At 34.1% G+C, this 17,555-nt stretch overlaps 1 protein-coding gene across 2 annotated transcripts; it reads right to left on the bottom strand.

Moving 5' to 3' along the window:
* Window positions 1-210: 210 nt before the first annotated feature.
* Window positions 211-17,354, bottom strand: LOC104886458 (uncharacterized). Of its 2 annotated transcripts, none has more exons than XM_048644567.2 (10): window positions 17,183-17,354; window positions 16,400-16,477; window positions 5,236-5,281; window positions 5,058-5,116; window positions 4,858-4,939; window positions 2,792-2,961; window positions 2,452-2,575; window positions 2,075-2,371; window positions 1,865-1,985; window positions 211-833 (listed from the first exon to the last, which is right to left on the bottom strand). In XM_048644567.2, exons 2-9 carry the CDS (start codon window positions 16,468-16,470, stop codon window positions 1,947-1,949), a joined length of 888 nt encoding a protein of 295 aa, XP_048500524.2. In that variant the 5' UTR covers window positions 16,471-16,477; window positions 17,183-17,354; the 3' UTR covers window positions 211-833; window positions 1,865-1,946. The 2 variants fall into 2 exon arrangements, with proteins under 2 accessions (XP_048500524.2, XP_048500525.2); XM_048644568.2 differs by lacking the exon at window positions 17,183-17,354 and adding an exon at window positions 16,986-17,176.
* Window positions 17,355-17,555: the final 201 nt, after the last annotated feature.

Raw genomic sequence — 17,555 nt, 5'->3', positions numbered from 1 at the left:
AATTACTTACAAGCAATATGTTGGTATTTACCTACCGGTTTTATGGCGGTCGGTAATTTAACAATAACGGTAGGTGATTACCAACCGTTTTATACATTTTACCTACTATTTTTGTTAGGTTAGACAACGTTTTTAGATGGGTAAGCCTACCGTTATTCGGTCGGTAATTTGCTATTATTTTCTAAAAAAAATATTATTTTTACCACAATATAAACTACACCTCCATTTTATATCAAAAAAATAGGTTTGTTACAACATATATTAAACATCATATTCTCCAAAATATAGATGTAATAGTAATTCCAACAACCAAAATTAAACATCATTTTTCTCAAAATATATAATATACTAATAAAAAACTATAAGTCTAAGTACTACAAGGAAATTCCGATCCACCACCAGAAAGATCACGTGGGTCACGTGGTTGGGTGAAAGGGAAAGTACCTCCACACTGAGTCATCATTTGAGAATACTCTTCCATTGTAGTCTTCATCTCCTCCATGTATTTTTTTGCCTCTTCCCTTTCCTTTTCCGTTTGGAGACGATATGTCTCCCACTCATTTTTTTTGCCTCTGAAATTCAGCTATCTGATCTGCTAATTGTTGCTGATATTGCTCCATGGTAGTTGAAAGTTGAGAAAGCATAGAAGGTGTGTAGACACTAGAAGAGCTACTAGTGCGGGTTGATGATTTTTTGTAAAGAAGATCACCGCTTGTACCTAAGCCAGGAATCAATCCTTTTTTCCTCCCACCCACTGTCTCAAAGTACACTTCATTGGGATCTTTGTTGACTCCCTTCTCTCTATAATCATCCAATTTCTTATTATAATTATCCTACATCAAATAGACAATTTAATATGCATACATAATATTTTTAGGAAAAAATAGACAAAATTTTGTTTAAATTTATAATAAAAAAAATGATATATATATATATAACTTCAACAACATTATAACTCAAAACTAAAAAAAGAAAATGTTCATATTTCTATTATATAAGGCAACACATGGGGGACACCAAAAAATAGTAAAAGAAAAAAAAGAAAAAAAAGTATGCTATCACGCGCTATCGTATGCATTGAGTGCATGTAAGGTTATTAGATTATTAAAGTAATGGTCAAAAGTCGTATTTTGCCAAATATGAAAATCAAAGTGTTACAAGTATGTTAAAACTTAAAACTTCAAATACATATGAAAAAAAAAATATTATTATGCATAAAGTATGCTGTTAGATTACTCTTAAATCTCAATTCTCAATGTATGTAGTAGTGGTAATCTAGATGAACAAATTATATTTTGGCAAAGTGTGAGAATTGTTGTATGGTTCATTTTTTTTTATTGAAAATACTTATATCAATGTACTTCGTACATAGAAGTAACTTCAGTATTACTATACTTGGTAAGTATTTTGTAGAAAGAAAATTTGGCATTGTTCTTTTTTGGTGCAAAGAAGATATGGAATTGTGGGTTTTCGTCCAAAAGATTTGGCTCAGAGACAGAAGTATGCTAACTCTGTGACAACTGTTTCTTCACTGTACCTTTGTTATTGGGGGGTTTTAGAGGAGTTACATCTGCAGACCTTAAGCCATTAAAATTTTCTTATTTTAGATGGGTTTTTAATTTTGATAGTGCAACTCTTTTGATCTTTACGTATTCTTACTCTGCATGCTACTGTGAAGTTCTTTATAGTGAAGATGTCTATGCAGTAAATTATAACTAATTTAAACATCGAACAATATCAAAAATAATGAAGCTTTAATGCTTAAAATACTTGCATTTCTAGAAAAAAAATATATTATATGTCATCCAACCAACCATCCAAATATATTTATAATTTGTTATTGGAGCAAATGAAGTACACTAACCATGATTTGTTTTGATTTGGAGCCAATGAGTTGCTTGCCTTGGCCGGGTTGTCGTTCCTTTGAATGCGTCTCCAAATAAATATCAGCAGCTTTTGGCAATACTCCTCCATTTTTTTGCAGCCTAGTCAAAAAAATAATCAACTTTATTATTATTTTAGACTATATAAATATCGAACTTATAAATGGTTACTAAAAGCAATATATACTCACCATCCTTTTTGCATACTCGGCTGTAGAAATTGAACCTTGACAATGTCCAGGTTCCACAACACCTTCCAGCGATCCTCCTCTCTTGTTCTTTTTTGCTTGTTCAGATTTTTTCTTAAACTCATCCTCTTTTGTTTTTTGTATAAGTTGTTGGTGTATTTCCTCCGGCATCCATATTGGTCTTACACCTTTTCTCTTCAATGTCACCCAATGATGCATGTCTTTGAGTCTTTTAGCTGCTTTGCGTTGAAAACCTTGTCTTACTTGCGAATCCAACTCCGAGCGCCAAGAGTATTTATGCTGTATCATGCAAAGATTAGAACTGACTAAATATTTATAATCTTATATGCGATAGACTATAATTAAGTTAAAGTGTTAACCTTGAAAAGATTAAACCAATGATCTTTTGTTGATTGACTTGTTTCAGTCCAATTTCTACATGGCTCAACGTAGTGCTCTTTGAAACATTCCGTAATAGATCGAGTGACTTTGTTATTGTCAAACCTTAGAAAGAAAAAAAAAATATATAATACAACACAAAATTTGTAACATAATTACAATAAAAACCTGTCATTCACTAAGAAAGAATTAACATATACTAAGATGGATAATATAAACACTAAGATGAATATTATAAACACTAAGAAAGAATTATCATGCACTAAAATGAATAACAAAAATTATAATATGAAACATAATGGATTAAAATCATTTTTTTACCATAGCGTATTAGGGTCCAACTGATTGCTTGCAGAATGCTCGCCTTCACCTTGCTCCTCTGTGGTGACAATATCAGAATTCGATGGAGGATTCTCGCCCTCAGTATCATTTGCCAGATGTGGAGTACGCTGGCTTCCTGAAGCTCTACCTTGCCCGCTAGAAGAAGCCATCTAAAATAACACAGATTAGTAGAACGAATAATGTAGTATAAACTTCAAAATTTTTTATATCAAATTTAAGAATAAAATAGGAATCAACTTAAACTTCTTAACATATTATATAATATAAAGTGCAAACAATAAAAATTATAAAATCAATCATTACTAAATCCACCAAACATAATACAATGTATCGAAATTTAGAAGTTCATAAGACACTACAAAATCTAATGTATGATTCACGGTAAATCTTCTTCCGCATCATCATCATCATCATCATCAAAATCTTCGAGATTCTCATAAACTTGTAGATCATCTTCACTATCATCCTCGTCGCCATTATCAGAATCCCTACTATCGTTAAGCATTACATCCTCATTTTGTTCTTCTTCCCCGTCAAAATCATAGTCTGGAATCTCATTTGGAGCACAAAGAGTTGAAGGAACGTCACTTATCTCCTCTTGAAAGAATAATGAGTCCACTGGAGTTTCAATTGAAGACCTTGCCTTAGTCTGAAACACTGCCCACCATTGCACTCTACCCCTACTTAAACTAGGATAAGGGGCATAATAGACTTGGCTAAGGATTTGATGACTCCGATGGGGGTTCGTCAACAGTTTCCCCGTGACATAGCCAAACAAAATAGTTATGACAAAATCCTTTTCTATAAAGATGTTCTCTAACAATGTCAACATCAAAGAATCGTTTGTTGTTACACCGAAAGCATGGACATCTAATTTTCTCAGCGTCTTTGAATTTATGATTTTGTTGTGCGAATTCAATAAAATCTCGAACTCCATTACAAACTCAGTCTTGAGAAAGCGTCCCTCGCGCCTATCATACATCCAACTACGCTCTCTTCGTTTCATGATATTCAATTCTATACAACTCAATTAAAACAATATATTAACAAACTTTAAAATCAATATCGTCATTTACTACATTAAACTTTAATCACTTCAAAATGAAAATAGGAGTAGCATACATTATGTTTTAAATTACAAGTTATTTGCAATAAGTCAAATTAAAGTAATTTCACCCTACTATCAATTTGTTCATATACCACCAATAGTCTATACTTACAAAGATTTAGGAAATAAGAATTAATTCCCTCCTAAAGCTCACCTACTGACTAGAAGTGGTCCATACAATTTTAAACTACAACAAAAACAAACAAATCCAACCAAAACTTATAGCCCAAAAATAATTTGATTAAAAAACGTATGTACTAATCAAAACCATACACCATATATATGCTACAAATGGCAACTTCTCTCCACTTCTGAGTGGACACTTTACCACTTTTTACTATTTTTTAAATTTCTACCCACCTCTCTCTTTCCCTCTTTAGATTTCCAATTTCAGAAACTCTCACACCTTCACAATCACTGTACTTCCTTCCCTCACACTTTTTCTCTCTCAATCAATCCCCAAAAAAAACCCATATTTTTTTTTGCAATTTTCTCAAGTTCCTACGTACAGTAACAAATTATACATTTTAGACAAAGACCCTTTATGTTAATTCAGTTCCTTAAGTTCAGAATATGCACATAAATTCAAAATTCTAATTTGGAAGTTGAGTAAATCAGTCGATGATGCATTATAGCAGATTTCAGTGTAGCAAAGAATATCATACTTTTTTAAAGAAAAAAACTCGGTTTTCCTCCGATGCCTTATACAATAATGCAGATGAAGTGGCAAGATGCAGATTGATATATAGCATTAGATATTGATGGTAGCATCCCATAGCCTTCGTCGGCCATAAATTCAGAATTCTTATTCACCTATACATATGAAAGTAAACCAAGAAATCCAACAAATTGCATAGAAACTACAATGATGGGTGCAACAAACCAAGAAAGAGAGAATAAATTCATAAAATACCACGAAAGAGGAAAGAAGAAAAACCTGCTGTGGGTCGGCGTGGTGCGGCGGTTGTGCAGGTGGTTGGATGATGGTCGGCAGTTGTGCAAGAGGTGAAGGTGCTAACCTGAAACCGGCGAGAGAGCATAAGAAACTTCAAAATTCCAATTGAAATAAGAAACTTTTTAAGGAAAGAGATGAAGAAATTCAAAGATGTTATACGCGAAATTCATCTATGAACTAACCTGAAACCGGCGACGGCAACGCAATGGAGATGAAGGTGCGGCGGTTGTGCAGGACTAACCTGAAGAAATTCAATGGAGATGCGAAACTTTGAAAAACCGGCGACGGCAATAGATGAAACGAAGAAACGAACAGTGCGTAGAGATGTCGCGAAACTTTGAAAAAAATAGATGGACTAACCTGAAACCGGCGACGGCAATGCAATGGAGAGGAAGAAAACCGGCAGCTGATGATGGTGAAGGAAAGAGGGGCGTTATTTTTTAGGGTCTGTTATTAATTACTGAGAGTACTATAATAGAGTAAAAAGGGGAACGTGGGCGTTAAAATCTCAGAAGGTCCCATTAGTATTTTACCGACGGCATATGGTCGGTGATTTTTGAAATGCTGTTAGTAATTACCTACGGAATCAAGATTGGGGTCGGTTTACAATAAAAGCGGCCGGTAATTACCGACGGTTTAGGTAAGCGGTCGGTGAAAATTAGGAACGGTCGGTAATGGGCGTCCTCTCACAAAACGGTCGGTGTTTTAATAATTAACAACTGTATTTGCAGCGGTCGGTAATTGTAGTCGGTAAAAAAAAACACGGATTCTAGTAGTGTATGAAGCCAGAGAAGTTCCTTGAATGGCTACAAAGAATGGAGAGGGTCTTTGATTACAAGGACTATGATGATAACAAGAGATTTAAGGTGGCTATATTAAAGCTTACAGGTTATGCTAGCCTATGGTATGAGAACTTAAAGAACAAAAGGCCAAGGATGGCAAACCAAGCCTACATTCATGGGAGAAGCTAAAGACTAGGATGAAGAAAAGATTTCTTCCTTCTGATTTTACACAAGATATGTTTCTAAAGCTCCAAGTTTTACAACAAAACACTCTAAGTGTGGAGGAATATGTGGTGGAGTTTGAGAAGATCAACATGTTATGTGATGTAGATGAGAAAGCTGAACATAAGATAGCTCGTTTCATTGCTGGATTGGATAAGAAACTAGCTAAGAAGGTGGATCTACAACCTTATTGGAGTTTTGAAGAGGTGGTACAAGTAGCTATGAGGGCTGAAAAGTATGTTAAGGCTAAGAAAGCCTCCACCTTTAAGCCTTTTGTGAAGCAAGGAGAGAAACCCTATTGTGGCGCCAAGAAGGAAGAAGGTAGTGCATCTACTTCTAAGTTTGATAAGTTTAAAGGGGATAAGGGGAAGGCTTCTACACCCCTAGCCACAGATGAGAGGCGCATTTGCTTCAAGTGTAAAGGCTATGGACACATCTTATAGGATTGTCCTAACAATAGGGTGATGACTTTAAGGGACATCCAAGAAATTGAGGATGAATATGCTAAGGGCAACATTGAAGAAGAGGAATCTAAAGGAGAAAAGGAGCATGAGGAAGAAGCCACTTATGAAGCTGATTCAGAGGAAGAGCCAGTGTATGAAGGCCAACAACTTATAGTGAGGCGCATGCTCCACACTCAACCAGCCCCTTTGGAGCACACTCAAAGGGACAAGATCTTTTTCACTCGTTGCTTAGTGAAACAAAGGGTATGTGATTTAATAATTGATAATGGTAGTTGTGCTAATGTGGTATCTACTACTCTTATAGATAAGCTGCAATGGCCTACTTCAAACCATCCACACCCTTACAAGCTTAATTGGCTTAGTGATGATAATGGCATCAAGGTGACTAAGCAAGCCTTGATTGTGTTCGAAATTAGCAAATTCAAGGATGAAGTTCTATGTGATGTATGCAACATGGATGCTTGTCACATCCTTTTGGGACGACCATGGCAATATGATAGACATGTCAAGTATGATGGCCGCACCAATGTATGCATTGCCATAGTTGGAGGTAAGAGAACTGCTTTAAAACCTTTAACTTCCCCTCTTCCAAAGAAAGGTACATTGTTAGTGAGTGCTAAGGAGATTGAGAAGGGATTGGAAGAAGAACATGAAGGGTATCTCTTAACGGCAAAGGAAATAGAAGGGGAGCCACAAACATACAAAGTTCCTAAACATCTAGAGCATGTACTTGATGAGTATGGTGATGTCTTCCCTCAAGACTTACCTCCAGGTTTGCCCCCAATCCGTGGCATTGAACATCAAATTGACCTAGTTCCAGGTGCTTCATTGCCAAACAAAGCTGCTTATAGATGCAATCCTCAAGAGACACAAGAGTTGCAAAGGAAAATTGAAGAGTTGATGTCTAGGGGATATGTGCGTGAAAGTATGAGCCCATGTGCAGTACCTGCCTTGTTGGTGCCTAATAAAGATGGTACTTGGCGCATGTGCATTGATAGTAGGGCTGTTAATAACATAACCATTAAGTATCGTTTTCCTATTCTTAGGTTGGATGATCTACTTGATGAATTGCATGGTTCTACTATATTTTCTAAGATTGATTTGAGGAGTGGTTATCATCAAATCAGAATGAGAGAAGGAGATGAATGAAAAACATTCAAGACTAAGATGGGGTTATATGAATGGCTTGTGATGCCATTTGGATTAACAAATGCACCTAGCACCTTCATGAGATTGATGAATGAGGTGTTAAAACCATTCTTAGGTAAGTGTGTTGTGGTTTACCTTGATGATATCCTAGTGTATAGCAAGAATGTGGTCGAACACTTAGCTCATTTGAAGGAAGTTTTTGAGGTGTTGCGCCAACAAAAGCTCTATGGGAAGCTAGAGAAGTGCTACTTTCTAGTTCCTAGTGTTACATTCTTGGGGTATATTGTCTCCAAAGATGGTGTTTCAGTGGATCCATCTAAGGTAGAAGCAATCAAGAGTTGGCCTATTCCTTCCACTATCTCTGAGGTACATTCCTTTCATGGTTTAGCCTCTTTTTATAGAAGGTTTGTGCGCAACTTTAGTAGTATTGCGGCCCCTATGACCGAATGTATAAAGCAAGGTAAGTTCATGTGGACAAAGGCAGCTCAACAAGCCTTTGATACTATTAAAAACTTGTTATGTAATACTCCTATACTTGTACTTCCGGATTTTACTCAACCATTTGAAGTTGAATGTGATGCTAGTGGAGTTGGGATTGGAGCTGTGTTGATTCAAAAGAAGCACCCTATTGCATACTTTAGTGAGAAGTTGAGTGGTGCTAAGCTCAATTATTCTACATATGATAAGGAGTTCTATGCAATAATGAGAGCACTTGACCATTGGAGTCATTACCTTTGGCCAAGTCACTTTGTGCTTCACTCAGATCATGAAGCTTTGAAGTATATCCATGGACAACAAAAGCTAAACCCTAGGCATGCTAAATGGGTGGAGTTCTTGCAATCTTTCAATTTCTCTTCTAAGTATAAGGAAGGCAAGGCTAATGTGGTGGCAGATGCTTTGTCTAGGAGGCATTCTTTGCTTGGAGTGTTGAGTTCAAGACTTCTTGGTTTTGAATTAGTGAAGGAATACTATAAGGAGGATGCGCACTTTAAAGAGATTATGGAAGCATGCTCCAAGGGTTCATATGGTTCCTATGTGCTTCATGATGGTTATATTTTCAAGGGAGAAAGGTTATGCATTCCATCTTGTTCTATTCGAGAGCTTTTGGTAAGGGAAGCTCATGGTGGAGGTCTAGCAGGACATTTTGGAATGAACAAGACTTTGGCTATTCTACAAGAACATTTTTATTGGCCAAAGATGCAAGGGGACGTGCAAGGAGTGATCTCAAGATGTGCTACATGTCAAAAGGCTAAAAGTACATTTCACCAAGGTTTGTATACTCCTCTACCTATTCCTAATGGTCCTTGGGAAGATGTGGCTATGGATTTCATTGTAGGTTTGCCTAGGACACAAAGAGGCAAAGATTTAATCATGGTGGTCATTGATAGGTTCTCTAAGATGGCACACTTCATTCCTTGTCACAAAACTGATGATGCTTCAAAGGTAGCTGATTTATATTGCAAGGAGTCATTAGACTCCATGGTGTTCCTACACTATTGTAAGTGATAGGGATACTAAATTTATGTGTTATTTTTGGAAGACACTTTGGAAGCTCCTTGGTACAAAGTTATGCTTTAGTACTTCCCATCATCCTCAAACTGATGGACAAACTGAAGTGACTAATAGGACTTTGGGCGCCTTACTTAGAGGTTTGGTAAGTAAGAGTACCAAGGATTGGGAATGAAGCTTGCACATGCTGAATTTGCTTACAATAGGTCACCTACCTATGCTACAAATTGCTTCCATTTGAGATTGTTTATGGAGCTAACCCTAAGGTACCTATTGATCTTATTCCTTCCCTAGTGATGAGGTCATCATGTAGATGCAAAGGCGAAGGCGCAAGCTATGCTTAAACTTCATGCACAAGTTAAAGCAAGGATTGGAAAGGTGAACACCAAATATCAACAACTAGCAAACAAAAATCGAGTGCAACATTCTTTTAAAGTTGGTGATTTGGTTTGGTTACACTTAAGGAAGGAAAGGTTTTCAGGGCTTAGGAAGAACAAACTTATGCCACGCTCAGATGGTCCTTTCAAGATAATTGGCAAGGTGAATGACAATGCATTCAAGCTAGAGTTACCTGGAGACTACAATGTAAGTGCCACTCTAAATGTGGGAGATTTGGCACCTTATGTCCATGATGATGATATGGCTCAATTGAGGACAATTGTTTCTAAAGAAGGGAAGGATGATACAGGAGTAGTGGATGAAAGTTTACTAGCTCTTGCATACAAAAGCATCTCACTAAACCTTGGCTCAATTGATGTACATGGAGGACTCTTCATGGGAATGACTACTAAGGTGGTAGCATGCTTGCTAACCAACCAAGGTAGTATGGAATAGGCGTGTGAAATGAACATGTCTATGATGATCCTAATTCTATTAGGATTCATATCTTTAATTGCTTTCCTAGTTATAGTTGTATTAGGAATCCTGATTTTGCCTACGTTCTTAAAACGATGGATTTTACATGATTCAAGGAGTCTAGGACTTAGGGACTTGTCCTAAGCCTATTAGGAGTTGGTTTATGTCTACTAGTTGGAGTAGGATGTTTGTTTCCTACTAGGATTAGGGTAATTAAAGTAGTATAAATGTGGAGTATGTAGTTCGAATATTTCACAGATTTAATAAAGAATTTTCGAGTGTTTTGAGTTAAACATTGATTGTTTACAAATCCTGTTGAGTGTTGGTGGCTTAGCCTTTATGCATTCAAAACCCTTAGTATTATTCCTTGTGGTGGCTTAGCCTTTATCATTAGGTTCATTGGTCACTTATGGTATTTGCAAAATACAGAGTTATCCTTCTCTTTTCAACTGAGTTGATTCAATTAACTGTAACTTAATTCTTTAATCTTTACTGCAGCTACTGTAACTGTAGTTATTGTAGTTCTTGTCAATAATCTAAGTTCTATCCTGGTTACTTAGTTGAGTTCTTGAAGTGTTCTTGCTTGAGTCTTTGTATTCTTGCTTGAATCTTGGTGTTTCTTGATTGTGTTTTATTGTTATTGATTTGTTTACTTAGCTTCCGCACATTATTTGATCTTAATAAGATTAAATACATCAATGTTCCTACTCAAAAACCACGAGCTCTAAAAACAATCATGTACACAATCAAGAGTTTCTTAAAAACATGCGTTGCTACTACTCAACAAAGTCATATTCTAGAATATGAACAGCAGCAATCAAAAAACATAGATACAAATGTTGAATAATGGCTTGTCTAAGTAAAGGTAAATCTATAGCTCACAAAATATTGGAAGAAAAAACTCAAAGTCAGGAAAAGTGCAATATATGGAATAGAAAAAAATGCTCATAATATATTTGTTAATATTTAGATGATATGAAAATGGGCTTGGATAACCCAATAAGGAGGATGAGAGTTTAGCCCACTTACAAGTTAGGAGGTTCCATCATAAAACCAATTGGTAATAGGATAAGTAACTCCTAATCTTATAAAGTGATTTAATCTCTCCTCTTTCTCCAATGTGGGACACTCATAAATGGATTTTCAATGGGTTTCAACACAACCGCTCACTTGTGAGTGTCCTTAGAAATTCAGAGCTAACTAAAAAAGTCAAAATAATAATTCTCTTAGGGGCTGGACATCCTATCGAGGTAAATTTTTATCCAGTAGCGATCAAATACCCAGTTTAGACGAGACCCGCAACTCGGGCTCTAAAACCATGTTAAATTTTAGATTATATGAAAATAGACTTGGGTAACCCAATAAAGAGAAGGAGAGTTTAGCCCACTTACAAATTAGGAGGTTCCATCCTAAAACCAATTGGTAATAGATAGAGTAACTCCTAATCTTATAAAGTGGTTTAATCTCTCCTCTTTCTCCAATATGAGACACTCATAAGTGGGTTTTCAATGGGTTTCAACATTTGAAGAAAAAAATCAAGGTTTGAGAGAAGAAAAAGATGAAAGGACACCTAAATATAATGCAAGCAGTGACAAGGACAAAACCACTATCAACATGAAAACTAGAAAATATCACTTGTGGAAAAAAAGGTAAAAATATTACACAATTTTTCTTTGGGGGGGGGGGGGTTTCTCATCCACATAAGTTGATTCTCCCACAAAAGTTAGTGGCAAAGTTCAAGTTATCCCTCATAGTGTGTGAAATTCATATTTTACTCTTGCATTGAGTAAAGGATATGATGTGTTTACCTACCATCGCCCATTAACAAGTTTGAAGTTGAGAGGAATTTAAGAAGAGAAAAAAAAGATTTTATTAACTTTAAAGAGTAACAAAAAGAGGACACCAGGGAGAAGGGAGATGTAATAGGGGATTAAAGAAAAAAAAAAGGAAATGATAAACTTGAATAAGGGTCATCAACACATAAGTCAATGAATTAATGTTAATTTCAAGAATAAAAAACATATCAAAAATATCTTAACCTAATAAGTAAGATTGAGTTGATGTGAATAGGTCACAAGTTTAAATCCACCTCTCCTTTGTAGTTTGTAATGCTTTCGTGACTCATATAGATCGAAAAAGTTACCAACAAATAATGACTCAATTTAAGAAGATGAGGTAAAAGGTAAAATTTTATTGAGCTAATCAAAAGGTGAAACTGTTATAAGAATATCGCCTAAAACTCGGATTATTCCCATTAATTTTTCCTTCATTACATATACGATAAACCTTTAATTTTCAATCAAGATTAGTATATAAATAATATAAAAGTCAAAGTGTTACAACTAGCTAATTACATATAAAGGTATTTACACTATGACCATGGTTGGCAATTGGCGGATAGCTATTTGTTATCAGCTTATTGTATTAGTCAATAGCTGATAGCTAATTGTGTTAGCTAATTTGACTAGTTAATTGTATTCTCTTATTTGATTAATGGTATTTGGTAAGTAACTGATAGCTGTTTGGTACATGATTTTGTAAAATGATCAACAAGGACATGGACATAATTTTACTTGTGTACGTTTTGTTGTTCATAAAATAAATATATTTGGTGAATATATATTTGAGATAAAACATACTAATATATAATAATTTAAACAAATCTATAAATATTCATCATTATTTAAATTTTTTAAATATTTAAACTTATGGGTAGATAATTAACAAATATGATTAATAAAGACATGAACATAATCCATTAATGTACCATTTATTGTTTATAAAATAAATATATTTGGTGAATATATATATTGAGAATAAGACATACAAGAAAAAAAAGATAAAAGACTATACAAGATTAACAAAAACAATTACAAGAAAAAGAAAAATCAAATCAAAAAACATACCGTTATGATAGGTTTAGGCCTTTAGGGATACCTTTAGTAAGGGTAGAAATATTGAACTTTAGGACATAAATGTATTTTCCCTACTCATTCTCAAATCTCTCATATCAAAAAACTCATCCCCTAACTTCAACTTTTTCAAAAGTGTTTCTTAAGCTCAAAAAAACTACTTCAAACCTCTCTTTACCAAATACCCACGTTAGAAAATTGACTAGAATCATCTAATATATGTTCAACCCTCTATTTTTACCCCAAACCTCTCTTAACCAAACAGTAACTATATAATACCTATATAATTACTAATTGTAGTGACCATCTCGGAAAATAAGATACTATTTTGTAAAGTTATAGTGTAGCTCATTAAGGAGTTTTAACTTATCTTGCAGGTCTAGGTCAAAAGATCTTCCATGTCCTCGATCATGTGACCAAACCCTTTTAAAAGGTAGACTGAATTAAAATAGTTTGTATAGGAACATTAATGGAGGCATTAGTGAGCTTGAGAAAGTATTTGCCCATATTCGATATAGGCAAACTTTCCCATATCAGATATGGGATATGATCAGATGTAGTCCAGATATGATTTAATAGCTAACTGATATGATATAAGATTAAAAAATTACAATTTTTTTGTTTTTCATATTTTGTTTTTTGGGAGCTTGTTAGCTGAAATCTTATATCATATCAATTAGCTATATATCATATCAGTTAGCTATTAAATCATATCTGGGACTACATCTAATCATATCAAGTATCCGATATGGGAAATATTGGCCCATATCGGATATGGGAATATCATTGCTCAATGAGCTTTATCTTACTAACTACTTTTTCTTTTTGTGAACCAATCATTTCAATGTGCATAAATTTGATAAATATTCAAAATACCCCTAATATCGCAAGTACTAATAAATTACATCAGGTTTCATTTTTCATTTTAAACTATGTTTGAGAAATTATTTCAGGTGACTTAAATGATAAGGTACAATAATATTAAGTCACTTTATATGATTAGTGGTGTTTGATGATAAATAAAATTTAAGTCTAAAATTTGATTGAAATTGAATTGGAATGAAATATAGCGTATGAGATGTTTTATTTTCTTTTTATCTTTTGAAGCCTAAAAAATATTTTCTTTTTATCTTTTTAAGCCTAAACAATATTTCAGCTACAGTCATAAATAATTTTACCAAACAAATTATACAATTAACTAACTTATCAGTTTCAACATATTAATAATTTCAGCTATTACCTAATTAGTTTCAACCACCTTATCAGTTCCATTTCAACCATTATTGCCAAACATAGCCTTAATTGTCCAAAGATTATTTCACTATCTTATGTGGTCACACTTTTTTTCTTTTGAGACATGATCTAATTTTTCTCTTACCTCAACATGCAAGGATAACAATAAGTTTGAATAAAAAAAACTAAAAAGCACTACTACAAATATGGGCAAAGTGACTACCCATAAAAGACCACTTTGATGACATAAGTGATTATTTAACAAAAAACACCTAATTTTTTAGACGAGAGGTCTCTTATATTATAATAAAAAAGACCTCCTTTTTAGAAATGTGGTCTTTTTGCACATTCTCAAAATCTCCAATATTAAAGAAACTACTTATTTTTGTTAAGTGGTTATTTTGATTTTGCATCATTTTAGAAAATATATTGAATCCTAAAATATACATTAGCGGGAAGATTTGTAAATTTCAAAACAAAAAAATAAATTAAAGGCGCCTAACTAATAGCCTTATTCCAATTTTAAAAATTAAAGCCCTAACTAAAAGGAATACTTTATTCCTTCTTCACTATCAAAATTATACGTGATTCATTCTTCTTCCCAGGCCATAGCAGCGATACCGCAACATTATTAGAACTGCCTGATTTTGAACGTGAAACCACCCAAAATTCCTTCGCCGGCTACCGTTTCCGATACTCTGAATTCACCGGCGGCCAATATTCCTCACAGTCCAGTCTTCTTTGCCAGCCTTTTCTCCCGACGACCGAATTATTGCAGTCTGCTACTCAACTTCGCAGTATACTCTGTTCAATTGCAATCTACCACCACCGCGGTATCAATATCCGGTAAGTGTCGAATTCATCTCGCATTTGTAGTTGTTTGTTTATTATTAGTAGTTTGGATATGTATATTAATTTGAAATTTTGGAATTGGACACTAGGGTATAATTGAATTCTCATATTTCTTTAATTATGAATTTGGTCCAAATACGAAATGAATTGAATCATCTATCTTCAACAAAAGAAACAGCGATTGCTACTCAGATAGGGCCAAATTTTGCGATATAGTCATCATTAGAATATATGAATTATTGGAGAGAGATTTGTGTAGGATCATTAGGCATTATTAATTCATTTACGTTAAGTCTGTATTTCTGGATGAAAGTTTGGTTTGTATATACATAATTATTCCATATGTGTGCCTATTGGTCAAAATTGGTGAGGTACTCTCTTTTGTCTTTCTGTAGAGGAGCAGTTGTGAGTTATTTTTTTTACATTTTGCCTTACATTTTTTCAGCAGGCTTTGTTATTCTAGAAGCATATTGTTCCATTTCAGTAACTAACAATGTGTTTGAATAACGTATTTGATTTTGACTTTGATTCATAGAACCTGAAGAAAGTAACTATCAATTCTTTCAAAACACCATTCACTTGCTTATTTCTCATATCAATTAACAACATATTTCATATCAAAAATTATTTTTAAATAATTTTATTAATGCTTTGTAGTACTTTGGCGGAGTTACAACTGAATTTCCTCAAAATAAGCTTGACGAGTTGAGAGACTTATGGATCAAATACGTGGAGGAATATAAGCAAGCGGAAGACGAGGAATCTGAAGAAAGTGTCGATTTTGATTAGGTGTTAAGCGGGATTAGATAGGTAATTAGTTAGAACAATGAGTTGATTAATGTACTCTGCGTATGAGTTGAAAGAAATAATGACTGCTTTAGGTATCTTTTGAGAAGTTGATTTTTTGAATCTTCATATATCGATATTATTTTGTAATGAATTATGGTATTGCATCAATGAAATTTTTGTCAAGTTATATAATAATTCGAATTTTGTCAATGCAAGTGGCCCGCGATTTTGTAGGAAATATATATCAAATAAAAATTACAGGTAAATTAAATAAAGCCGCAAGCTAGAATTTTGTCGTTAAATAAATGAGGCAAAGACACCATCTGTTCTAATGTATGACCTCTTATATCAAATTAAACATAGTACTTAGGTAGACGAAAGAGACTACCTTTCTATCTAAGTGATTTTTTTGAGAAAGATAAAGAGACCACCTATAAATAATAAGTGGTTTTTTAGTACGATGTAAGAGACCACATTTGTTTTTTATGTGGTTCCTTATCCTTCTTATTTTTTCCTACTACAATACATAAAAAAACCACTTATTTAAAAAAAAGTGGTCTCTTCTTTCAATATAACAAACCACCTATAATAAGTGGTCTTTTATCCTGAGAGACCAATGAGCTAGAGACCACCTCTAAAGTGGTCTCTCAGGTGCTTTTTAGGGGGAATCTTTATGCATTTTTGTAGTAGTGAAGGGTTTGATAAATATGTCTAAACATCTCCAACTTAATAATCAAGGGCCAAAAAAAGTACTTACGAGATCTTGGGAGCAACACCGTAGATGTGAATAGTGGGCTTGGAAGAGTTCTCGCCAAAGTTTGGGAACATCTTGCACCTGGATCAACAAATTTTGATAAAGAAACAAAAAAGATATCAATTAATTGCAACACTTAATAAATGGAATTTTCCCCTTCTTTCCTACTTTTTCATTTTGTAAGATTTAGAAGATGGAAGAACATCCAGGCAAATGAACGAGAAAATAACAAAATCTCATCGACCCATGTAAATAATGGGTATACCAATTGTAAGTTTGTGAAGTTAAAAATACAGGAAAATACTACACAAACATCGCTATTCTTTTTATTTTTTATAAACATAGTCAAATACCATGACATACTATTATTAACGTGACTCAGTGATAATTTTAGACAACTAATAAAGAATTCTAGTTTAATCCTTTTATTGCAAAAAATTATAGAAAAGAAATATTTATTAAAATTGGTTTTTCTTATAGTGATGATCTCTAATCTACCATTTTGTCCCTTTTTTTCACAAAACCTCATTATGAAATATTACACATGAGCAATGAATCAAGAGTAACAATTAAACAGAGGAGGGGTTACCCTCCGCAGCCGTTGCCACACTGGCAGGAAGATCCACAACCACAGTTTCCACCACAGCAAGACATTTTTTTAATTTGAGAATGAGGTAACAGAAAATGGGAGCAAAAGTTGGGAAAGTAAAGAAGATATAATCTAAACAGAATAGAGCGGATAGATGGGATACAGATAATCAAGATTCAAGAGTAGAGAGGAGGTACTTATAACAGTGATTGAAAAGAGAATGTGATTCATCTGCCGCCCAGTTTTCATCATCTTACAGAAAGGTATTTCCAAGCTTCAACTACCGTCCATTACTAGCATCGGGATTGAGGGAAGGTTTATCTTCCACGTAATTTTGATTTTTGTGTGGCCATTTAGGGGTTTTCTCGTAAATGCAGTTCTCTTTAGTTTGTTTTTACTTTGTCCATCTCATTATACTTCCTCCATCTTTTAATTTATTGTTACTCCCTCCGTCCCAAAATATAGTTCCTATTTCATTTTGCACAGTCTCCAAGACGTACATTTGATTTATGATATCTTCTATTTTTTATTAGTAAAAAATATAAAAAGTTGATATTACGAATTAATACA

The sequence above is a fragment of the Beta vulgaris genome, chromosome 5 (assembly GCF_026745355.1).
Source record: "Beta vulgaris subsp. vulgaris cultivar EL10 chromosome 5, EL10.2, whole genome shotgun sequence".
Lineage (NCBI taxonomy): Eukaryota > Viridiplantae > Streptophyta > Magnoliopsida > Caryophyllales > Amaranthaceae > Beta > Beta vulgaris.
Note: the sequence above shows the minus strand (reverse complement) of the source record. Positions and strands in the feature narration are given on the sequence as shown.

What these genes read in the sequence shown, in the direction of transcription:
- LOC104886458 (XM_048644568.2), bottom strand. Translation starts at nt 17,050, where the DNA reads ATGTCTTGCTGTGGTGGAAACTGTGGTTGTGGATCTTCCTGCCAGTGT. An exon ending in GGTGTTGCTCCCAAGATCTC is followed by an intron (nt 5,282 to 16,399) that starts GTAAGTACTTTT and finishes CACCATCATCAG; the next exon opens with CTGCCGGTTTTCTTCCTCTC. An exon ending in TTGGACCCTAATACGCTATG is followed by an intron (nt 2,576 to 2,791) that starts GTAAAAAAATGA and finishes TTTCTTTCTAAG; the next exon opens with GTTTGACAATAACAAAGTCA.